Source organism: Gallinula chloropus (genome assembly GCF_964237585.1).
Source record: "Gallinula chloropus genome assembly, chromosome: 2".
NCBI classification, from domain to species: Eukaryota; Metazoa; Chordata; class Aves; order Gruiformes; family Rallidae; genus Gallinula; species Gallinula chloropus.
Genome location: NC_140086.1, coordinates 148,336,471 through 148,362,595, shown reverse-complemented (window position 1 = coordinate 148,362,595; position 26,125 = coordinate 148,336,471). Strand labels below are relative to the sequence as shown.

The window sequence follows — 26,125 nt, the reverse complement described above, 5'->3', positions numbered from 1 at the left end:
TCATGACAGAGCAACTAGGCTGTAGCAGCCTTCACTGCTGAACTGAGTCTTGTTTGCAAGACCAAGCCGACAAAGTCTTGCTTGAAGATTCATTGCATCAAACAGATGAGCTCTACATAGGTTGCAGGAGAATTCTTGATCATTTCTACCACTCAATCTACATAGCATAAGGAACTGAACTGATAAGCTTGTTTGAAAATTGAGTATGCCATCAACTGGCTCTTCACAAGGTGCAGTGGTTCAACTCAAATTCGGCTCCACTTCTGTCAGGAGAATATTAATTCTATTTATTATAGTTTAATTTAATGGTAACACTGCTAATTCAAGCCTCCAAGTGTGTTCTAAACGCGTTCCTGTTAAACTCGACAATCTTGAGATGGGTGCTAAGCACTTCAGACCATCAGACACCTGAATAACTGGGTCCTTATGCATAGAAATTGCCATCTTCTGTGAGTCTCAATGCCATTGGCAGTAAGCACGTGTTGTGAGTTTGTATCTGGATAAATTACTGAAATCCCATGTTTCCTTTGTACAAATATCCCCCAGAACAGATGTTCATCTCCATAAGAACTTACAGACAAACAACCAAGGACATGCAACTAATAAAATACCCTGAAATTACCCGTTGGAAAAAAATAATCATATTTTATGAAAGGAGGAAGGCACTTGTATATGAAGGATTGAGGTCACGTAGTTTTTTTTGGTTCTGTATGCTATGGTAAACTAGTCATTTATGTGAAGAATTTGTAGCATAAATGGATTTTTTTCTGCACAGTGCAAGAACTCTAGAAAATACTCAGCTGCAAAATATAAGCTGAAGGATGCTGCAGTGCGCAACTTGGAACTTCTAAGTAAAAATTTCTGCCTATATGCCCTTGTCTAAGAGACATAGATTTGGGGTATATCAATATTCATTAATTTTTTCACGATTGCAGGTTTCCATACCTGCACAAACACTGCAGCTGGTTAAGTAGTGATGTCTGCCTTCAAACTGCTAATTTGCATATGCAACTAAGGCATATATATGAAATATGTGCAATCACACATGGGCAAAACAGCTTGAGAATTCAGCTCCAAATACTAATTTCCTTAGTGTATCGGGTGTTTGTAAAGGGGAAATATTATAGTTCTTTCCCTTTCTTCTACCCCTCCCTTCAAGTTTAATGTTTTTGCTAAGACAAAAGAAAGAGAAAACCTCAGTTAAGTATCAGCAAAGGGACATGGGTCCATCTCTAGAGGATGTCTAGAGGGCTTGTGATATGATTGTCTCCTTTGAGGTGTTGAAGTCTTTCAGATCATTTTATTGAAAATAACTAGAAAATAGAGTTGGCTTGTTGTTGGCAATGGACTTGCATGAATTCCATCTGTGGACGAGAATCCCTTTCTTTGGTGGAAAAACTAAGTTATCCCTTTGTGGCTGACAAGGTATGAACTCCTGAATCTACCTGAATGCCGCCTGCCCACCGGGCTCTTCTAAGCAAAAGCTGGCTGTCCCTGTTGTCTGGAAATAAATGTCAAAGCTTAGATTCAAAACATCCATAGTACAGTCACACCATAGGTCTGCACTGTACTTTGTCCATTTTATTTTTACCCTCAAATACACTTTTGAAAATTGCTCAACTAACTTGAGATTTGGAGTGACTCCATAATCAGAAACAGAGTCACTCCATATTGAATTTCTTCTTTAAAAACACATTAATAAAGTCTGTGGATTTTCTAATATGAATGGAATAGAGATATGCATGAGGCAAGGGCTGCCAAAAATAAGCATGAAGTTAGCTTATTGTCATATGGGATGTTATTAGCTCCTCAACCTTAAGCTCAGCCTACTTGTTTATTGCACTTACGTTTCACACGCTTGACCGCCCTTCAGTGTGAAATAGCATAATTTAAAATAAAAAAAATAAAACCACCCTTTAATTTTATCAAGAGCTGGGAACTGCCATTGCAGCATAAGTCATTGTCCCTCATTAACGTATCTTTTCACAGGAAACATAGTATAGTGTTTCCATTTCTGTAATCTGAACAACAAACATGTTAATAGGTATCAATTACCAGCCAGTTTCAGTACTTCGAACCAGTAAGAAGGCCAGTGCGAGGGTTTCACATCTGGTTTTGGTGAAACTGTTCCTGTCTCTGGTATTTAAAATTTAAAGAACTCCTGTTATTGTGCAATTGGGAATCCTAGGGGAGTACAATGTTAATGAAATCCATAACGTGCAGGGATTTTATGATTGCATTTTCAAGGCATTCCTTCAAAAGGGACGACTGATTTCTGCCATGGCAGCAGTAATTGCGTTTTTACAGAGTAGATTTAATGTCCCTATTTAAGAACAGCAGTTATGTTTACACTCATCTGAAAAAGCAACATGCAAAATCTTTGTATTTAGAGAACTTTTTGCATGTTACTTATGAAGTCTTTGAGCAGGAGCCATAGGCTGGTGTGCTGGTGAGCCCCTACACCTCAGGGATGCCCAAGGGGTGACGGCCAGCAGCCACCCAGGGCAGTGTGGGAGCAGGGTTGAAGGAGCTCCAGAAGGAGAACCCAGCCGGGTAGGTGCCATCAGCTTAAAGACACTTGAGACCCACGTGTGTGTGGTTTTGAAGGGAGACTGATTGCCTGTTACCAGGGTCACTGGGAACCTTCACTATCCTTAATCCTCATAATGGTGTGGGTTTTCAAACTCACAAGGAGCAACACCTTCTGGGTACTTTTACTGCAGTATCTGTATGTTTTCTATCAAAATGTTTCTTCTAATGCTCATAACACAAATCTTTACACTCCCTCCAAACTGGATGATAGTTTCTGGGTGGCACAATTTTTCTTGCATCCTGTAACACTGAATGAGACCTCCAGCTTGCCCAGAAAGCAAAGCATGTTGGTTAATAACACAGGATCTTCAGTTCATATTATGGCCAGGGTTAGACAAAACCATAAATCCAGCTTTAAGAATGCTAGTATTGGATCAAAACTTTGCAGCCATAAAACAAAAAGCACTACTCTGGTATAAACACACTCTACCAGTTCAAATTTGTTCAAAAAAGGTTAAGACGGGGTTAACATAAATAGACATTATACTCTGGATTGCGTATTATCTGTCATTCTGCAGTTGACATAAGGCCATACACTAAGATCAGCTCCCTATTGTGTGTTCTGACTAATATGACATAAAAGCTTGATCCAGCTCAAATTTGTACTGCTGGGTTTCTCAGCAGGGCACAGGTCTGGTACCACACGGAAACAGCTGGAGTCAGAGGTTGGCATGGGGAGCGGGTCTGGTCGCTCCCACTGGGCTCTGCCTGCCCGATTCCACCTCGTCCCCCACCCATCCCTTGTGCACCTTCCGCTCTTGCAGAGGAATACTCTAGACCTCTTGACCGGTCAGCTCTAGGAATATCAGCTGATCTGGTGCAGATCTCTCCTGCATCTTGCAGCATTTAGGGATCTGGAGAAAGGCCAGAGAGGGGTAAGACTAGACCTCCTCAAAAAGCAACCTGGGAGATCCCGCCCGCCTCCACTGATTGAAATATCAGTTGTTTATTTAACACTAACTCTCCCGTTCAAGGAAAATATACTTCCATTGATTTAAAACACTTCTCTGTATACACTACTTCACCAGAATGAGAGGGACCTCTGAGGTGGAATTTTCCTTCCACATTTGTCTTCATTCCTTTACATTTGCAGTAACCTACGTTCTTCATTATTTGCTCCTTTGTAAGCGAAACCCAGAAGCATGCATCACTGATGTGAACTGGTATATAGATTCATACAGATTTATTCCTGTAGCATTTCTGAAAATAATTGCAGTTCATCATTTGGTGTCTCGACCTTTCATCTGTGTCATAGCTTATTTCCTTATCAGGTATTCACTTAAAAATATAGTCAGTATTTATATATGCTGCCGCACGGCACATTTGTTTCATTAACAGTTTTATTCTTATATCAGGCAGCTGTTTAGGTTGACTTCACCGAGCAAGCTTATCTAAATATTTCACATGAAAGCTCAAGGAAGTGCAAGTCAACAATGCCTGTTATTTTTATTCTTATTATTTCTGTTTCTTTTGGAGGTTGATATCACAGTGAAGTGCATCGTATTACTGCATAGAATAACATGAAACCTGGGAAAACTCAGCCTCCCAGTTCTCCTAGCCTTTGAAGGACTGCCTGAGAGCTGAAGTTCAGAGGCTCTGCAGCAGGGCTTGCCCATCATTAGGGAGTGCACTGACATGAAAGCAAAAAAACTGTCAGTCCTTTGTCTTCTCTGCTGCATTAGAATACAAGTCATGTATTTGGTTCATGTTATTTTACAGTTCATAACTGCACTCCAGAAATTACGAAAAGCAGAGTTAGCGTTGTGTGGAAAAGTGTTACAGTTATCTTAAAGTCTTAACATACTTTGCACATGGGCAAAGAATGACAAAAGAATATTCCTTTCTGGAAATCACAGCCGGCACAGACTGTGACACAGTGCAGAACGGGGGTTAATTGACCCAGCAGGATACATTCGTACCTTTATTTACTGTGACATGGGAATAAATGGTAGAGTTTCACAAAGGCAAGTACTGAAATTAGACAAGAGGGAAAGGGAGAAATAAAAGGGCCCTACAAAGTATGAAGGTTTTTTGATTATTCAAAGTGCTTTAAGAGCTATTTTAGTACCAGAAAGTTCCCAGCCATAGATTTATCACTCTGGGGAGGCTGAAGGGATGCTCAGAGAACTGAGCCTTATTGCTCCAGAAGTGCAGGTGCAAAAAGCAGTTTAGAAGAAAATCCTCTCTACCTCCCTCTGACATGTTTCGGCATCAGCCCTAATAGAGGGGGGAGTCCTGCGTGGCTTCGAGCAATCCTGCATGCAACATATGGAGGAGCAGCAGAAGCAGAGCCCCTCCGAGCCTCCACTACCAGCCTAATCATTATAATAGTTTCAGTTCTTTCAGGGGATCCATTATGCAGAGATCTGAGTAGTTTGTATATAACTGTGTAATTACCTATGCATCCACTTCCCAGTCCAGCCCTACATCCCCTCAACGGCTGCAAGACAGATGGCCCTTTAGAGCTGAGATAGCGAATTAAAAACGTGTCCAGCAAAAACACTGATTCAGCAACTATTAAAATAATATTGTAAATTTATCTCACTTTCACTAGTTGGTTCCAGGCAGCAAAGAAATTAAAACCTTTAAATATGGTTTTAAGCTAAACACAACAGGTTGGTTTCTTTAAATCACAACATATTTTTCTTCTACTTTCTTTCACAGTAGAAATTAAAATCACTTTAAAAAACTGTACAAAATGCTCCCTCTCTTTTTTTTCCCGTTCACCAGGTCCATGAGTTTGGCTTGACACAAAACATATGTTATTGTTTGCTGATTTTTAAACTACCATCGAGCCAAAAAATCAGTTGTCTGTGCCATTCTGCTTGGTAGGGGAGCCCTCTCCCAGATGGCTTGCAGACCCCGTGGGGGCTGAGGCAGCCTTGCCCACCCAGCTACCAGGCACTGCCACACATCTGCTCCACCGCAGACAGGACCTGCTCCAGATGTGGAGGGAGCTATCTCAGAAAGAGATTTTTCTGAGTCCATCAGAAATAAATTAATCTATGAGACTAGGCAGGTGTCAGACTGCGGGTGAGGTAGAGCTCAAGGCTAGAAGTTAAGTGACTGAGGGTAGTGGCTAGAAACACAGCCTTGGGTAGGAGAGCACAGCTGAGATGTTATAATAAGCAGAGTTGTTACTAAGCTAAAGGTCTCTGTTCTCATGGGGCCAACCCTGGTTTGGAGATGATAGGTGTACTGCTGAGTGCTTTGCAGAGATGATTGTGCATTTTTATTCACTCTTTCCACACCTGCACAGTAGTATGAAGCTGAAGAGTTCATGAGTCCTGTGGGTCCTTCCCCATCCCAGCATCCATGCTCCAGATTTTGTGTTGCTGAACTATTATTTGCCTCCCCTGTCCTTGTGTCATCCTGCTTTTCTGTCCCAGTTTAAATCTGTTCTGCCCATTAGGTGACATTTTCACAGTAGTAGCAAGATAGGTAAAGTGGAAGGATAAATGAGATTTCTTCCAAGTGGTAAATACCTGCCTTTCAGAAAGCAAATTGTCTTCTTCCCATGATAAAAGAAAAAGAAAGAAGGAAAAAAGGAAAAAAAGAAAAAAAAGCAGCATATTGCAACAGGGAAATAGTTCCATTTTTGCTTTACATCTAATTTTTTCATTGAAGCTTTTAAAATCTCTTTAAAAAGGCATCAGAATAAACTTCATTGCTTTCTGCTAAACAAAGTCTATTAGCAGAGAAAATACAGTTGACCAAACATGAGGCTGAGGTTCAGTTCCTCTGTTTTCAGGAGCAACTGGCTTCTCATCAGAGAAGCGCTGTTTACACAAAACTTCCACCAGCCAGCTGTACCGACGTAGTCCGGTCTTTCTCTTGGTTGCAGCCTCCTGTGTTGAACACTTCAGGCCAAACTCATTTCTGGTGGTGATCCTCCAAAGCTGCTGAAAAGATCAATTTGGCCTATCACTTATAGAACTAGGGAGTATTTTAACTGGCCATCTTTAGGTTATAGATTCTTGTTCTATAGACTAAGATGGCTTTCAGCCTTAACAGAGAAAGAAGCAGGCTCTTCGATTGCAAAACTTACGAAATCCAAGCTATGGGCTGACATAGCACAGAGTAATTTTTAAATGCTCTTATCAGGCTATAAAAATTAACTGTCCATAGCATTTCATGATATGCTTAACTAAGAAAATAAATCCTGTGTTTATTTTAAAAAGCCACAGTACTTAAAAACCCATAGCTCTTTACGTAACTGGAGGTAGAGCAACTTTTAGAGAGGCCAGGTGGGGGTACACAAACCAGACACCCTTCTTTGTTCAAAGAAAACCTGGCAATGAAATTCCTGTGGTCGGAGTTTGAGCAGCCTCTGTCGAAAGAAGGGCGGAGCTGAGGAGCCGCCAGTCCCCACGGTTTGCTCTAGCACCAGGAGGGAAGTCGCCTTGGTAGTCACTGACCTGCACCAGCCCTTCTGCTGTCCCTCCTCCTCCGGCACAGGACCAGAGCACCGCTCCCAGCAGCACTTCTTCTGAGTTGCAGCCTCAGAAGTATTTCATTTCATTTCAATGCACGTGTGAGCATTTCCTCAGAGCTGTGAGGGACACACACATACCAAGGAAAACTCAAAATGATCTTTGCACGTGTAGTCTTTGTCTCCCATAGTGCCCTGTACACCCACAGAATCCTCACCACGCTGTCGAACTGCAGCTACCTGACATTTTTCTAGAAGGTAGCAGAAACTCATATTTTAAAAAAGCAGTGACTTGCTTGGTGACCCGGTAGTAAATTAAAATCATCATACACAATGTGTATGAAATAGAAAATCGAATTTTGGTGCAACAGAACTGACAGTTCCATTTAACAGAGAATAAATGAATGCAGACTCCCGTGGATGACTGACTGATTTAAAGAGACTGTGACGATTTTCCAAGATGAGAAAGCTGATCACAAGAAAATACATATATTTCTATGTGACACAGGTTATACACCTATTCCAATTGCCAGTGAAATTAGGCTTTTAAAAGTGTTAAATCTTAGACACTGGCACTTCTTCCCCATTGTGTTGCTATTTTTTATAGAAAACCCAAAGCCTGATCTTGCAAAAATATCTAAGTGTGGCAAATTCCAGTGATTTCAGTGGAACTCTCTCTGAGCACAGTCATTGCACAGTGAGATCTATCTACACCATCAAGGTGTGCTGTGTGAGGCAGGAGAGGTTTAATCCTGCACAGGATATCACCCCCTCCTCTTGTACTGTCTTCCTACCCTATTAGCATAGGTATGCTGCAAAACAGGGAGAAGCAGAGGTTATTTGTGTTTATGCATGTGTGATATCATACTTACATGCAAAATACCAAAACATATTATAAATCAAGCCCTGCTGCCTGTACCCTCTGATTCCAACAGGGCAGCAGCTGGAAAAAAAAAAAACAAAAACAAAAACAAAAACAACAAAAAAACCCCCCCTCAAATCCTACAGAATAATTTCTTAGGCAAAATTCTGTGTTTTCCACCGAAAGCCCAGTTGTTCACATGTGAAGGAGGCTGATAGAGAAGCTTTGGATTACTTGTTTCCCATTTGTACGTTATTTGCTCAGTACACTTGGAGGAAAGAAAAAAAAAGTCCTACAATTATGTCCTTCCCTCAGAAAAGAGTGGTTCTGCAAGTATTGCTATAGAGTTTCCCTTTTCTATAGTTTCTAACACAAACTGGGGAAAGTTACATTCAGACTGCACTAAATAGTTGTCTTCATTCCAGATCAGAGGATTAAGCTCAGGTTTAAAATTAAATGTAAATTACAAATAAGTATTCAGAAAACGTTAATTAAAAGTATTACGTTCCTGACTCATTTATTGCTCAGCAAGGGTTCCTAAGTATCTTAGCTGGAGAAAGGGGCCATTCACATTCCTCCTTTTTTGACCAAGTCATTGTACATGTCTTAGGTTATCCATTTGCAAGTTAATGTAGTGCCAAAGCGAAGGTTTTCATTTTAAAGAAGTAATATTTCACAGCAAGATATGCTCCTGCAAGATGTAAAACAATCTTTTTCTAAAGCACGGGGAGTTAATCAGCCTTTCTCTTCATTGCTACAGAGAGGGTTCGAATGGCATAAGATGCTGATTACTTAGAGCCCAGCGTCTATAGAAATCCCAATACGATTACTTTTTTCTCCCTTTGTTATCAGAGTTTATTGTATCTTGGTGTTCAGGTCTTAAGTAGTTTTCAAGTTAAAAAAAAAATAAATTGAGAAGGTGGTATTTTCTGAGTCTTCTGAATAACGATCGTGTTACATCAGAGCGCCGCATGAATGCGTAAGGTGGAGCCTGCAGATGAATAGCGGAAGGATTGTTCCCTATCACTGCGTGTGCACTGGGTGCAATTCACACAACACAGTGTGCCCATTTCAGGGGAGCATTGCACTGCCCGTGCTTTTGACACAAACTCTTTCAAAGCCTCACACTAAAAATACCTCACCGAGCTAATGTGTACCAGTGGCGGTGCTTCTCCTGGCCCACTTGCAGCATTTCTCTTGCACATTTGATCTTTATGGTTTCCATACTGGAGCGATTTGGTTTGTTGAATTCTGGAAATGTCTCAAGTTGAAATGCTAGTGTATTAACCTGCTGTACTGAGTCTCTTTTGTTTCTCTTTACCAGAGTGCCGCTTGCCAATTTTTACAACTACAGCAGATTTTACTATTCAAACAGAACCAGATGGAACACCAGTTCAAAGAACATGTCAGAATTAAATATTTCTTTTTTAATTAGTTGCTTCTGATTTATGCAAAAAAAAATTAACATAAGAGTGGGAGAATGTGCCATGAATCCAGATGCAACACAGCCCACACAAGCATTATCTTTTCTCTGTCAGAGACACAGAGGCCTTTTCTTTCATTTCTTCTTGCCTTTTCTTTTTTCCCTTTTGTTTCTGGATTTCATTTTTCTTAAACTTCCTGCATCTTTTCCTTCTCAAACCGGCCCCATAATGATGGCTGAAGTTCTTTTACATTCATACTTTTTAATCATTAGCTTGAATTTTCTCTTGTAGAAACTGGCTATTCCACCTCTAAAAAAAAATGTGGTACTCAATATTGCAACCCCAGCACCAGTATCTCAATGCGATAGCATGCTTTGAGTCTAATCTTTGTTTTCAGTTGGGGGAATCTTTACACTTAGATTTTTTCTGTTGCAGAAAAGGATCTGGGCAGAAGGTGAAGACTGTAAGAAATATTTCAACTGCTAAAGAAAGTTCATCTCCTTTTTTGCTGCCAAGCAATCCGATTTCTTTGGCATGAATGTTTGCTCATCTTCTCTTCCGTGCTTCCCCATTTTTGCCAAGTCACATAAGCATCAGTTCAGTAAAGCATTCTGACTGAGGACAGTTGTTAGGCACAGACTAGAAGTTGAGCATGCGATTAGCTGCTTTCTCTTCTGGGGCTCTCAGGATGTTGCTGTCAAGGTCAATGAGAAAGGCTTCAGTGACTCAGGAGAGATATTACTAACGGCAATATTTTCTCCTGTCTTTATGGAGCTGCCACAAATATCACTGAGAATTTTGCACAAAGGTTTGAGATGGTTTATAGCCTTAACTATTTTCACTTAAACCCAGGATGAATATTTACACCCTGTCATTAATCAAGGAGTTGTGCTCTTGTAATGACTACTTATTTCAAGGACGAAGACTTTTGGAAGTAATTTTCCAACCAAATTAATGAAACTATTTTCATAATTTCCACTAGAGCCTGTGTCATTTTTACTTAGCATTATATTCTTCTTTACTTGAGGCTCGGTAAGTGAAGGAATTAAGCGACAGTTGTATATACATCACAGGAGAGCATCATTGGTCAAATCAAACAGCAACACCTAATAAAAAAGATCAACTCTTGCTTAATTAAATATTTGACAGGAGAACAGTGAAGCGTCACAACAGTTAATCTGACCCAGAGCACTGTATGCTATCTAGGGAAATGGCACAGTTCTCTAAAAATATTTACTTTGCTATGTTGTGTCAAGTGATGGATTATACAGCTTTTCAAGCCACAAGAGATGCCCACAACAAAAAGCTTCCTGTTGTTAATCAAACTCCAGCACTTTGTCCTTTATTTTCTCAAGCTGTTGAACAGACCTACAGTAGGAGTGTTAAAAGCTGGTAAAACTGCTCCCTTGCTACAGCTCCCTCAATGACTGTATTTTATTTAGCAAGGCAGATTTTCATTCTGAAAATTAGGTCTTCCATGCTATGACATGGTTATGTATGACGACAGAAAGCAGCAATATTCATTTCAAGCCGTGCCTGTTGCATGCTGTTGCTTATCCAGCAGTTTGCTAAGACTTGCTACATGATACATTTGTGCAGAACTAAATGTTTTTCTTTTTCCTTCCCTTAACTGGTCTCGAATTAAATGTGTATGCCATCCCTTGCATATCTGTGTCTTAAAAATGTGTCACCCTCCCACATTTTTCAGTCAGTAAGACAGCAATAAAAGTATTTTTCCTGGATGCTAAAAGATCTTGCAGAATAAATAGAGATGTGTAGAATTCATGTGTAGAAACAGCTATTTTCCTGCAATATGCTTTCATGTGAAAGAAATTGATTGTAGGAGTAGAAGCAACTGGGGCTTTTTTTACATGAACATTGCTCTCCTGGAAAAAAAAATACACACCTGAGATGTTCCTCACTTCTTGTAAGTTAGGGGCTAATTCCTATAGGCAATCTGCTCTCAGTCTAGTACGTAACCAATAAAGGCGGTCACATTGCAACACAGGCAATCATCAAAGGCTGTGTTTTTGGATAAGGCCCTAAGGCATCATTTTCCAGAAGAGATAAGCTTTTTATTCTGAATGAAAGTGAACAAAATTTGAAAAAAGGGCTAGTAACATACTGCAGTTACTCAAAACTCCGGTCATGGAAGTGAAATGTCATGATTTCAGGCTTGAAGACAGCTGCCTATCTCGGCTCACAGCCATGCAGCATGCAATAACTCAGAAAATTGTTTGCATCCTCTAAAATAAATACCAGATGTTTGTTTATCATATGTGCAGAAAGTCAAATGTCAAATAATTGCAGGGAAATGCATTTGATGTTCATCTTCAAAAGTACTGCATTTCATCACCGCCTCTCTCCACAGTTCATTTTAACATGAAACACAAGTTCTTGAAACAAAAAAAAAGGACAAGAAGCACAAAGCAAAAAGCTAGTTGTTAAAGATTTGTATTACTATCTCAGCTGGAGGAGACTAGATCTGAGAAAAAAGGGTTACCACTGGTCATGTTAACACTTGGAGACCTCTGTGGAGATGACTTACTAAACTGACTGGAAATTACACAGCTAGTTGGCCTCTATAAGCCTCCAAAAAGCATAAGAACATCCTATCTGGTGACACAGCTGTCCTAAAGTTGCTGTCTGTTGCTACGATTTCTCTGGATAGCATATGAAGGAAAAGCTGTCTTACCACAGCTGCATTTTGGTATCTTCAGGTTTCAGTTGTTAATAGCAGTTGATATGGTTGAACATCAGCTCTGAGCAGGACCTGTGATATTTAGAATGTGTATTTTATGCACAATTTTACATTTTACAGAAGGTAAACTTTCAAAAGACATTTGAAAGAAAACAAAATACAACACAAAGTGATTAATGAATGTGAGCTTAACAGCCCCTTAAGATGTGTCATGCAGTTTCCAAGGTAGTCTTCTACATAATTTATTTCTACCACCTCACTTAGAGAAGAAGATTGGTAAATTTAGAGCTTGATTTACAAACATACTTAGGCACCACAGAGGGGTGCTCAGTGTTGCAATTCTGCTTGCATGCACCTGGAGAGGAGCAGGTCTTCCGGAGGCCACTGCAGAGTAGCATCAAAGGGAGGTAGAGGCTTAAGCTCTACCTCTCTCCCAGACCTCTGCACTGAGGTAGTACTTTGAACCTTCAACCCTTCTGCTTCTCTGCTGCTTAACCCCACCTTTCTTAGTTCCGCTTCTCCTTTCTCACAAAACACGGATGGAGAAAGTTTAGTCTTTTTTCCTCTATCAGCTTGTGAGCAAACACCCCCTGGCACACCGCTGGTTGGGGGGTTACAGCCCACTTTTCAGGGGCTTAAAGCTGTGGCACACAGCTGAACACTTGAGCCATCAGCCTCCAGGCGCTCCAGGAGAGGACTGCTGTTGACATAGTTCCAGTTTTCAAGAAGCATGTAAAGATTTGCTGATCTGGAGAGAGCACGTCTACATGAAGATGTTCTCCCTAACAACAAGAGAAGTGCACGCCCCCACCCCGCCCCTTCCTGTACTGCATTACCATTACTGGAGCCAGGAGTGCTAATAAAGTTGCTTCTTCCCTAATTATAGGCAATAAATTAGAGGTCCTCTCAGAGTCTCTCTATCTCCCAGTGAGCTGGTAACTTCTGGCAGGAGAATTTCTGCCTACCTTTTGAATTCTGTCAGGTTGTAAGCATGAAGGTGATGTCTAAATCCTTTGCATGTTTAGGACTTGCTTCTGGGCAGTGTGATAGACACTGCAGGATATTCAGTGCTCCAAGAGTTAAGGGGGTATATTGAATACCAGCACTTGTGACCAAGCAAAAATTTGGGCCTCCGAAGTTCTTTGAGGGGACAAGCCTAAGTAATTGGAATGGTCAGTGACTGCTGGCTGTAATTGTTAGCTCAGGCATCAATTAATCAATCCTTCCTCTAAACCCCCAATGTTAAACCTTAACTTGGCTTCAAACACCTAGAACTCTTGCAATAGGCTATTGCTTGACTTTATTCACAATGAAGTACTTACTGTATATTAAAAAGCCCCTACTAGAATCATTTCAAATCAGTTGGAACGGTACAGGCTTGGGACCCTAATCATTTCAAAACTGAAGAGCTGTTTCAAATTGTAAGAGAAGCAGATCATTTAAATAACTTAGCTCTGCACTCCCTCAGACTTCCAGATTTTCAAGTGCACTTCAGCCTGGAAGTGAATGTGGTATTGGACATAACTCAGTGCAGCACACTTTACAATCAGCAGAGTACAGTTTGGAGAGCATTTGAAGTTAAGCTGAGATTGCTCAGTGCAATGATGCCCAGATTCCCCCATTAACTTTCAGATTGCAACAATCTAACATCTGAGACTCTCTAGTTACTTTAAATCACTTGATTGTTTTTGTAAGGCGGTGCTGGGAGATTTTTTTTTTTACTTTTTTTTTTAAGACTGAATTTTTTTATCACGACAAAACAAAGTGTTGCACTATTTCACCCCAAAAGACAAGGGCTAAAATGTTACATACAGACTTTACCAGCCTTAAAAACTGGGGCAGGGGCTCTGCCCTGAAAGCTAGTTCTATCTGTTACACACAAGGCTGCTATTCTTGTGTTGGAAGACTTCAGAATGCCTTGCATATGACATGGGCATTGAGAGAGCAGCCAGCCTGTCCTCAATAGCACTTCCTTCAGCCTTTTGAGAGAGAATGCGGAGCATGTTGATTTAACTGCTCCAGCGCCTTTGGATATATGACATACATCCAGGAAAAAGGATGCCTGTGGGACACAGGGGACATATATTCTGCATCCTGCATACTTTGGAAATAATGAAAAAGCCTGACACATTCATGGAACATTCACTTGAGAAGGGTTAATTCACCCTTTTATTATCCTACTGGAGTCTGGACAACTGAGGTTTAGAGAAATAAATTACTCTGATTAATACTTCGCCAATACTGCCATTTTATACTGAAATGAAATAGTTTGCTTTAGGTAACAGAGAGAAAATGTTAGCTGCAGAGAAGGGTGATGCATTTGATTTTAGTTGGTGTGTTCTTTTGGCTAAAGAAAAGCTGTAAGGAAACAGCAGGTTTTTCAAACTTGTGGTCACCAACCTGGCTGCGAGAAGGTTTTGTGCCCTGTTTCAGCCATTTGGCACCTGGACGTGTACATCAGGACATAGGTTTCTTTGGTGAATGAATCTGACTTGACTAACCTATACATCTTCTGTGATGCCACATGACGAACTACATGAAGAACCAGATCAGGGTGACAAATAAATAGCTGGGGAAGGGGAAGGTTAACCTAAATCATTTGTTCTTTCGGTTGCAACTTCATGAGAGAAGGAGAAAATAGAGTGAGTGAAGAAGAAAGAAGGCCTCTAAGACACATTCATGTGCCCACCATAGCACTCATTTCTCCAGCAAGTTCAAAATAACATTATTTTCTAATGAGTTAAGTTCATTACATTTGACAGTTGGAACAGAATTACTGCACTTGTCTTAATGCTTCTTTCTGTTTTCTTCAAATACATCATATGGTACAAGCAACTGATTCACCTTTTTCCCATCAAAATCACACAGTGACTCTTAATTACCTTGTGACTAACTGATACACCATGGGATTCCTTTTTCCTCTTCTGTTTGCAAGTGATGAGCTCCCGGGTTTTAGCAAAATTCTTGTTATCATTCCTTAGGTCCATGACTTCGACATTGTACTATTAAATTTCATCCCATTTCTAATACTCCAGTCCTCAGGGTCATTCACTTCTTGCTGCATGACTCTCCTCTGTATTGACTATGCCTTGCAGCTTTGTGTCCTCAGCCAATTTCATTAGCATCTATGCAAGTAGTTAATGAAAGTATTAAGTAAGATTGTTCACCATAACGGTCCTTGAGGAATTTCTTTAGTAACTTCACTGCAGTCTGGTGGTTCCCACTCGCACTGATGGTGTTTCTGGCTCCTCCCCCACAAGGAAAGATAATTCTCTGGCACATAAATGGCCCTCCTGGCTAATTAGGCAACTGTTCCTGTATCCTGTGCTGACACTGTTTATAAAAGGGGAGATTATGGCTACGTTATTATCAGCAGTATACTGCAATTTCCTTTATATAAAATCCTTATTACCTCTGTAAAGCATGGGGGGCAGAGGGAATATAAAGTCTGAGTATACTCAGAGTATACTTCTGAGTTTCTATTATGCTCTGAATTTATTGACCTCACACCCCAATTCATTCCTTACCACAGGTGGATCTAGGCCTTCTCCGCTTGGTTTCCGGAATTGGGACCCAAGGAGCCATCTCAAAGGAAACAAAGAAAGAATATTACCTGAAAACATACCGCGTAGACATCAGCTCCAACGGGGAGGACTGGATTATACTGAAGGAGGGAAACAAGCCTATTGTAAGTCTATCACAGGTTTAATCAGCATGCTCAGGGTTAACAATATCCCACATCCAAAGGATAGCTATTGTCTCAGTACTAAAGGGTCACAGAAGCTGTTTATCCAAAGTCTAGAGCAGCTGAAATGTGTGCAAGGTGCTGCTCCATCTGTTGTACCCATCATAATTTGAATAGTTCAGGTCTTTTCCCTGGAGTGTTCTGCTGTTTCCCAGTTTGCTAGAGATTTTCTATGTGACCTTGAGAAAAACATTATGGGGAACCTTTTAAAAAAGATGTAGTTCCCTTATCTGCAGCAAAGCTCAGGACATACAATGTGTCAGTGCCTCAGCTCCCTGTCCGTAGCCATGCTTTCTTGCAGAAGTGCTAGCAAGTCATTAGTAGTTTGTTAGGCCTCCAAGCATCTCAGTGATGGGGGTCATGCAGACAGATAATTAGGCACATCTTACCATCCTTATAGATTTTTATCACCTTCCCATTTTATCAACGGGTTTGCTCTTTGTGACCTCCCAATGAAACAGCTTTAGACACTTACAGGAAAAATCTTCATTATCTGCTACTATGAGCATAAAGCTCGTTACTGAGAAGTCAGTTCTGCTCCAACTCTCACATGAATAGTCCCAGGGAGGCTGTGCCTCCCTTCTCACCTCATTCAGGATGTGTCCAGGAGCAGCATCCCCAGAGGCTACCAGGGGATGATGCAATGGGAGCCTCCCTTCAAAATAGTTTTTTTGTTACCTTTCTGTGAGGATCCAGAAGAGTTATGTAATATTAAACTCTATCAGTGTAACTATATCTAGGTCTAAATATTTGGTTACTGGTTGCTCTCTGAGTCCTCTGTAATTGCTATGCCAACTCCACTACATTTACCTAATCAAAGTGGTAGCAGTGTTTAACACACACATCTTTCTTCTTTGAACCACTTTGGAAAACAATAAAAAATGAACCCTGAAAGCTTCCCTTTGACAGGTATTGTCCTGGTTTTACAGAGAAGGAACTTTAGAAGGTCAAATGCCACAATGTGGGCACTGTGTAATGATGTATAAGGATACAGTAACTGACTTGCCTAAATTCACAAGAGGAACCAATGTGGTTGTTAGTATGAGACACAGGGTTTCCTGGCTCTGGTTCCTGTAATCTGAACAAATGCCTCTTTCAAAATCAGACCATGGCTGATTTTCATTATTGACTTCAATTTTTAAACTCTCCAAGAGTGTATTTTACTAGTACTTTTCTATTGTACACACTGTCCTTGTTAAGAACAGTTCCTAAACCTATCTTATTTGTTTGAAGGGTTTAGAAAAAAATCAGGTTTCTAAAACAGCAATATTTTGCCGTTGATCAGGACAAGAAAAAACTACCACTATCTTTATTCAGATGAAAAGTTAAGGAGACCTGGCTACTAAAGGAACAGCAAAAGCAGGTAGCCTCAGATCTCTTCACCGTAGCCCAAGAGTGTTGCACTAACTATACATAAAGAGTTGGGTACTTTTGACCAAAGACTCATTTCCTCTGCCAGACGCAGACCTTGAGAAAACCACAGCAGGTCCTCCCAGAGAAAAAAAACAAAGTTGCTGAAAGAAATGTAACTCCATTGAAAATCTCTGGCTGGATATGAAACTCTGGTATTAAATTACTTGAGATGTAGCTGAGCCTGATGAGTTGACAGCTGTGCGCTGCTGGCCTCCACTCCAAATTAGTGCAGTTATTGCAAGTAACAAACAGGAAAGTAGACAGTGTGTGTAGGAGATGGGAGAATCTCCCATAAAAGGAGAGGGGCTTGTATCCACAGAAAACAACAGGAAATTGGTCCTCTCTACGTGAGGAAGAAGCAGGAAACTGAATCACCTTCTTTGGACTAGAACATTGCAAGGTTTTGGCTCTACTGGGAAGGATTGTGTCTGCGGGATCCTCAACATGAAAGCACAGCACAATCCTGTCCCTTCTTGTGGAAGTCTCATTGTTCGTCTAATTTGACTGTTAGCCTCAGGGGATGCAGAGAAAATCTTAGAGCCTGCTATAGAGATTTTAAATAGACTTCCACCTCAGTAGGCAAAGAGAACATCTGAGTACTTGTTAAAAAGGATTTAAAAATGGAAGATTAACAAAACAAGGTTTGCACGATACACTCTACAAAACTCTTAAGTCCAAGGGCAGCAAAATAATATATGGTTTTATCCTAACTCCATGCAGGATTTTTACATGGTCTAATTGAATTCCAAACCTCTAATTCAGGCCTGATGTTCTGTAGCTTTTTGCATCATCCTAGAGTGTATGAGAAATAAAACTGCCCTAATGGGGCATTTAGGGGTTCTTCCTGGACATGGAGGTCCTTGGGTGGCAGAGACCAGTGTATGCCATTCCTGCATATAGAGCTGGGCATCAGGAACCCCCTCAAAATAGGCGAGGACTGGAAGGACCTTTGTTGTGCTCAGGTGAGCTCCTGCTCTCAGGAGGGCCCTGCTCTGCTCTGCAGCGCTATGGTGTGTTAGGGAACTCTGCCAGCGGCAACTAGTTTTTTGTATCATTACCTTGCATCTTCTTTTTTCCTCCCCATGGAAAGCTTATCTGTCTGCAAAAATTGTGTTAGGAGTTTAATGAGCGAGATCCCCACGCAAGTCTTTTGTTTCATCTCCCCCCAAAATAACCCTGGTTAGACCTTGTATGGTACCTATCTGTAAAGCACAGAATTATCAGCACCGTTGAAGAGAAAGCCTAACAAATATGTACTTTTTCTTTCCACACAAAGGTGTTTCAAGGGAATAGCAATCCCACTGACGTTGTTTACAGACCTTTTGCCAAACCAGTTTTAACACGGTTTGTGCGAATTAGACCAATGTCTTGGGAAAACGGAGTATCACTGAGATTTGAAGTTTATGGCTGCAAGATAACAGGTAGGTCTCAGGAAGGATTTTAAAACCAAGGGAATTTATTGTGCCTATGCTGTGGGGTTTTATTTCTCTGAGTGAAATGCATCTTCACTATTTCCATTGTGATCTGAATGTAGAAATGTTTTAAAAAAGGTAAAGAAAATAAAATCTGACAACCCAAACATCCAGTGTTACCTGAATGTTGTTCTGCCATTATCTTTTAGATGTTCAGCTTTAAAAAAGTAAAATACAAACAAGGTTTATTTACGTTTCTTGCAATTATGTGCAATTGTGATAATAATTTAATGTTTTTACAAAGCTGATTTTTCTAAAAAATATCTAGTGCTGATTTATAAGACTTAATACAGTTCATTTGCACTAATTTTTAATAGTTCTATGGATTTTTTTCCCGTTAAAGTGTTCCTTCAGTCTTGAAAATTTTTCTGAGGATGGGTTTCCATACAGCAGGAAAATAAGATGATTGTTCTATGTGTTGTAGAATTCCAGGTAATTCTATGAAATCTTTTCAGATTAGATAAAGGTAATTAATGTCAGCAGAACTGCTGTTACATTCCATATTGGAAACCTTCATTATTTGTTAGCAGCTTTTCCTATTTCTAATTTATATTTATCTGGGACCATAAAAGAATCATCAAATCATTTTAGTTGGAAAAGACCTTTAGGATCACAAAGTCCAAGCCTTAAACGAACACACCCAAGCCCACCACTAACCCATGTACCTCAGCATCACATCTACATGACTTTTCAATACCTCCAGGGGTGGTGACTCAACCACTTCCCGGGGCAGCCTGTTCCAGTGCTTGTCAACACCCTCAGTGAAATTTTTTTTTTCCTAATATCCAACCTAAACCTCCCCTGGCACAACTTGAAGCCATTTTTCTCTCATCCTATTGCTCATTACCTGGGGGAAGAAACTGACACGCACCACACTACAACCTCCTTTCAGGTAAAGGTAAACAAAGCAATCCTTTAGCTTCTGTGTCATTTGAAAAAAACTGAGAGTCCAGAGAAATACAATAGAAAAATCTCACGTACAGCTATAAATTATATTTTACAGAATGTATAAAATATTTCCATTCCCAATGTCACCAGAATCTGCAATCAGGTTTTGGCTGGTTTTGGAAGTTTTCTCTAGGGTTACATTCACAAATTCAGATGTGACCCTGCACTCTTACCCTTAACAAGAAGAATAGAAAACAAGAATAGAATAGGATTTTCTGATGCTTTTGGTTCTCATCAAGCCAGAAATACTTGTGGTATTTTTGTACTTCCTGCCAAAACTGGGATGTGCAAGTTTGAACAAATGAAAATTATATACAAATCCATTTAGATTATTTTGAATATAAGAAAAAAAAATGGTTATGATAGTTGTATTGACTGATGTGTTCTGTTTCTATTTTGGTCCTAGTTCAGATTAACTATTTAATTTATTGATTTTTTTTTGCCCCTCTGTAGATTATCCGTGCTCTGGGATGCTGGGTATGGTGTCTGGGCTCATTCCTGACTCTCAGATTACAGCATCTACTCAAGTTGATCGAAATTGGATCCCAGAAAATGCTCGCCTAATAACAAGCCGTTCAGGTTGGGCACTCCCACCAACTACTCATCCATATACAAATGAATGGCTTCAAATAGACCTTGGTGAAGAAAAAAAAGTGAGGGGCATAATTGTCCAAGGAGGCAAACACCGAGAAAACAAAGTATTCATGAAAAAATTTAAAATTGGCTACAGCAACAATGGATCAGATTGGAAAATGATCATGGATTCCAGCAAGAAAAAGATAAAGGTAAGGAAGAAAGCTCTGCACTGAAAAAAACACGTTGCATTACAAAAAAAAATAGGTTTGCATTAAATTTTTACAAATCTATCTCTGACCTTAGAAAAGGCACACAGCTACAATGAAGCCAAACAGGAGGACTCCAAGGGCAGCAACCCTGATGGGATGGTGTGGGAACCTTCCTATGCCTGAGGGCAGGAGCCAGCCTTGGGACATTCATCTTGGAGGCAAAGGCATTTTGTTTATTCTCCAGCTAGTTCATACGTGATTTCTGACATGAGTGGTGTGCCTCTGGAGCCCCTAGGTTACTGCAAAATCCCATACAATGGCAATATTCAACATTGCCAAAAAAACTAGTGTTTCCTCTGCAGTGTATCCACTTAACTTATTTGAGATGTTTTTCCTTTGTTTCTTTTTTTGTCTGAGCTGTAGAATGAGTGCTGTTTAACTCAGTGGGGTACCTGCTGGATTTCTGAACTGCCTGTAGAATGCTGAGAGCTTCACATATTCTCCGTAGTAGTCTGACCAAAGTCCCATTGAAACAAAGCCATGGTGGTCTTGCCATGTTGTCCCATCCTAAGTGAAAAGCACCATCGTATTATCACATCTTAGTGGTTGCTTGGGAAAAATGGCCAAATGGTTCATAGATCCAAGAAGAACCTACAAGACCTTTGCACAGGAAGGCTAAAGGAATTGCTGGGTTAGATGCCAAGGAACCGAGTGTAGTCCCAAAAGGTTTCTGAGAATGTACCTATTTTGGTTTGTCTTTGAAAGTACGCTTTTCAGGACATGGGTGTTTAACTTATTTACACCAAATCCCATTAATTAGGTCTTCTATCCTCTTTTGTTATCTTTGCTTACAAAGTGCATTTTTCCTTTGAGAGGCATAGCCCTTTTTTAGTCCTCCAACCCTGTTCCTTGATGAAACCAGTGAGTGTGCAGTCCTGCTGGGTGCTGCATCAGGGATTATCAGGGAATCGTTTGCCAAAAATGTGCCCTCAAAAAATAAATAGGCATGGTGCTTAGCAGACAGGAATCCTGAGAGTTGCTCCGTATTTCAGCTGCGTTAGTCTGAAAATTAGATGTAAGAGCTGTTTTGCTACATAGACTCATCCATTGGACAAACCTGTGTTTCCTTAAAGGAAGAGCTGAGTGGGCCCATGGATGTAGCTTTTCCAGGCACATTTGGTAAATATTGGACTTCATTCTCTCCTGTTTTAATCTCACTGAATATGTCTGCATTTTCTCACTTCTCATCACTTTTCATCATTTGTTTTAGGGATTAAAACTAAATGAATTCAGCCTTTGCAGTCAGCGCCTTTCTCTTGTTACCATGAGTTTTGACTTCATCATAAAGTGTGAAGAGAGTGTAAATCAACAATGGGATCTAACCATTTTCTTTCTAAAATAGATGTTGTTTTGACATGTACTTCTACACTGTGGCTCAACGAGGGAAAAAAATAATGCCATATGCTTTCAAAGCAGTGCGCCGTCTGCTGCATGGCTCTCTGTTTTCTAATACAAGCACTTGCCATCATTGTCAGAAGTTAGCAGTTTGACAAGAAAACTAGTGTGCTAACTAACGCACTGAGCCCTTCCTCAGCTTTCATCACTACCAGAAATTAACTTGCAAGTTTAATGGAATGGAGAGGGCAGGAATTCGAATCTCTTGTGGCATAATTAGAATCTTTCCAAAAAATTCAAGACATTTAATAAACTTTCTTCCAAAGCACAAGTTGTCTTTAAAGAGAATCAGATAAATCCTATGATTTGGGAGTCTGAGAGATTTAAAATGTTAATACTGGAATGCAGAATTTTTAAATGTAAGCAGAGCTCAATAGGACAGCGTACTAATGAGTCACAGCAGGAATGTGGATTAGAAACAGCCTTGTTACATGAAACAAAACACATCATTTCACTTGGTTAAAGCCTTGACTTTCAATAAACAAACAACTGCATTTTAGGAAAAGAAAGAGCAATGTCAAGCTAAACATAACAACAGAATATGTCCAAAACATGAAACACCACCTTGTTTCTTAACATGATCTTGTCATCAATGCCTACAGCTTCTTTCACTAAGACTAGCATAACCCTTTCCTCCATGGCTGACCCAATTTCTGCTATTTTTGAACATACAGAAAGTTTCCACCTTTAGCCTAACTCAAGCACTCAAAGGACTGAACATCACTCAAATCCTCATACAACCATGCAGAACCCCGTTTCATTTCATGATACAATTTGCATTTCTTTTCCACAGTCTTACTGAAGCATATTCTGTAAAGTCATCTTTCTCTTTCATACTTAGTTCCTCCTTTCACTTACATAATGGTGACTTTTTTGAAGGTTTTTTTACACCCCCTCCCATCATTTCTGGCACAAGAAACTTCTGATTGTCCTGCCATTTGAAATAAACTTTAAAAAAATTTCTGCCATGTTTATTTTGATTTTAGAAGATATTGGGAAGAGGTTTTTTTCTCTCACCGGTTTAGTTTCTCCTTTTTTTAGCTATTATTTATAATATCTTATTTTTGCAATGAAGTAAAGCAATGTGTGACATAGCCTGTATAAAAGGCACTCACAAAGTGAAGTTTTGCTGTATACTCCTCTCTCCTCCCCCCACAAAGAATATCAGTATGTGTTTTAAATGAACAGTCAAAATTGAATCACAGGCAGCTCTGCACTACAAAGGACAATGATTCAATATAATTATGATTCAATATAATTCTAGATGCCTATTGAATTCTAATGTCTATGTGTCAGTACTACAGTACTGATGTCTTTTATAAAACAGTTTTCATTATTATATGTTGCTATTAAGACTACTATTAAAAAGGAAGCAAGGATTCCGCAGATACATGTGTCTGTCTACTTTCTGGCATTCATTTTCTTATATGGTAGGTAGTTTTTCTGATCATTTGCACTATATTGCTATTCAAATGTAATAATATGTAATTGCATGTTAATTAGATCTGACAGGCTATCTACGTGTGAATTCTTGACAACTGTCTTCCAAGGACTGGCAGAACACCAGGTCAATCAGTGTTCCTTGAAGCTACCTTAGAGGTGCTATCTCCCATAGGAAACAGGAGCAGAAGCATTAATGTTGAAATTCGTTTTCTTTTTGAAGGGGTTGGTCATAGTGTCCCATCATTAGTGGCTTTTGTGACTGGTTCTCTAACCCATGGCCGGAAGGGGTTGTGGAACACTGTTAATAATATAGAGGTGTACAGTAAAAACGAGCAAGGCTTGTAGGACTGCACTGGAAACACAAGCAATCATTAGTTTTACCTATGCTGGCTTCCTGCCTTGGGGAATACAGCCACCTTCTCCCATGGCCTCTGTTTCGTATGCCCTCAGATCAATAAGAGTTTGTTGCAGGTTGGGTTTTGTTCTCATCCAAAATGAAGGACAGCTGGTGATTCCTTCCTGAAGAAGGCTTTGAGGCTTCACAGCCATGAATTAAAAGCATCTTATAAATAGCCCTTCTAATCCCAAATTTGAACCCCAGTTCAAAGAAGATGTCTTTAATTATTTACCACTTAACTAATTAATAGAAAAGTTGAAAATACATTTACTTCACTGTTACACACATTTTTCATATTTTGTACTTGAGTATTCTCTAAATGTAATAATTGATATTCCAAATTAATTTTTTACCATAAAATATGGTGACAAAGCTCCTTTTGTCTATCTTGGGTTATAAACTCTTTATGGCAAGGACTGCTTCTTTGTACAGTTAATTCATTCTAAGGACCAATCATCGCCATGGAGGAACCTGAGGTGTTGTTATAAGAACAAATTATAACTTGCTCTGTATGCAAAAGATCACTGGCAAGAGAAGCTGAAGGCATCAAACAAATGCCATTGAGAGCCGCATTATGGCTAAAGAACCCAGAGTGCAACTCAGAGAAGAGATTTTTGTCTGAAATGTACATTTGCTGACCTGCCTTGCCCGTTAGATTATATTGCAGTTTTGTCAGGAAGCAGCTTTCTTCTTTCTTTCTTTCTTTTTATTCTTATTCAATAGCGGCTCACTGGAAGAACTCTTGCAGCTACTGTTCCCGGAGTTTAATTTATGCCTTTTGAAATAACTACAACTTGTGAAACTCTGTCACTGGGGGAAATCAGATTGAAATTTTCTCTTGAATAGTTGGATTATTATTGTAACCACTTAAAAGGTGACAGGATCTTCACCTCAGCCATTTTTTTTTCCCTGAGAAGTGTTGAAAATGTCACCCAGTTAAACCCCAGATCAGAGCGTCATTTAAAAACATGTCTCATTAAACACTCAGCTCTTGTTATGACCCTGATGGATTGGTTGCTACTGAGTTTATGAAAAATGAAATGCATTACTTTTCTGAGAAGCTTTAACTATGTATTTTCCATTCTCATTTAGGACAGGAATGCCTGACACTTATTAAGCGGTTAGAATCCGGCCTACTGCTTGCTGAATTCAAAGTCTAGGGAATGAAGGGAAAAAGATGAGTGTTGAAAATAGCCTCTTTTTTTTTTTCTTTTTTTTTAACAAGTAGCATTTGTCATGCTTTGCAGACTTTTGAAGGCAACACCAACTACGATACGCCTGAACTGAGGACTTTTGAACCTGTATTGACGAGATTCATCCGCGTCTACCCTGAGCGAGCCACACATGGAGGACTGGGGCTCCGAATGGAGCTGCTGGGCTGTGAACTCGAAGGTAATTGCTCTGCTAGAGGTGAATGCACTTTATTATTTTCATAAATACATCCTACACTTGGACTTCTGCTGAACACTGCTGTGTCTGTACAGGCAGCACATCGGACTCTGGCTTCCATGACTGCCATTAGTGCTGATTCTTGGCCTAATCAGTTCCTTCTCTGTAGACATTTGAATACACCCTAGGCACAAATATTATTCTTTCTCCCATTCCTTTGTTGTATCACAGCGATATTCTCCACATGGTTTTCTGTTCCCTTAAGCAGCATTATGATTATATTTTTGAGAAGCACAGACATATTAGGAGAGTATAAAGACAGGAACTTACATTTTATGCTACCATAATACAACCCGAGAATAGAGGTTTTCTGAGAATGAAGAGGGAACTTTGCACCAAATATAGCAATTATATCCCTTGCTCCTTCAAAGGATGTGAAAGTCACACCAGACACTATGGTGGGCAATGGTTACTCGGCTGGAAAGGCTCTGTGCTGTTCCTTGTTGGGGAGCAAAGGGGGACTCTTTGTTCCTTACCAAGCTTTAATTTTGTGAGTGTATGTAGGAGATAAAAGACCAAGAAAAGCAAAGTTTAGACATTTATCCTTGGACTGTGACATGAAGTCAAGCTTTGATTCTTGTTATATAAACAATAATTATTTAACATCATAGATAACTACAGATAACACCATGTGAATTTCATTATTTTATCTGATGGATGATAGTACAGTGGCATGGCTTATAAACCCCACAGATTAACACCACACAGAATAAAAAACATGTTAATCAGGGTTTCATGTGATACCTTGTATCGAAGTAGCTGAACAGGCTCCCAAGATGAATGGAGCCGACTGCTCTGCCTCCATTTCTTTCTCATCATTTCTCCCCCAAGGCGGAAGAGTGGGAGGCATTTGCTGTGAGAACTGATGAGTTCTGTGCTGGTTTTTAGTGAAGGCCAGATTGAATAAATGTCCTTTTTACTTGGCCCGGAAAGTGGGGAGGTTGGAAATACTTCTTAGTTCCTGCAGGAAGTCTTCATTTCCTGTGGGAATGCTTAGTTCCTGCAGA

The 26,125-nt window shown here is 40.0% G+C and overlaps 1 protein-coding gene across 2 annotated transcripts in view; it reads left to right on the top strand.

Moving 5' to 3' along the window:
- The window catches only part of NRP1 (neuropilin 1), a gene marked incomplete at its 3' end in the record, with an annotated part of 109,116 nt that overhangs the window by 62,969 nt on the left and 20,022 nt on the right, over window positions 1-26,125 (top strand). For both annotated transcript variants that reach the window (XM_084279853.1, XM_084279854.1), the window contains exons 7-10: window positions 15,544-15,699; window positions 18,446-18,590; window positions 20,043-20,374; window positions 24,917-25,061. In XM_084279853.1, the coding sequence (XP_084135979.1) occupies window positions 15,544-15,699; window positions 18,446-18,590; window positions 20,043-20,374; window positions 24,917-25,061 (778 nt within the window). The remainder of the gene's footprint in view (window positions 1-15,543; window positions 15,700-18,445; window positions 18,591-20,042; window positions 20,375-24,916; window positions 25,062-26,125) is intronic.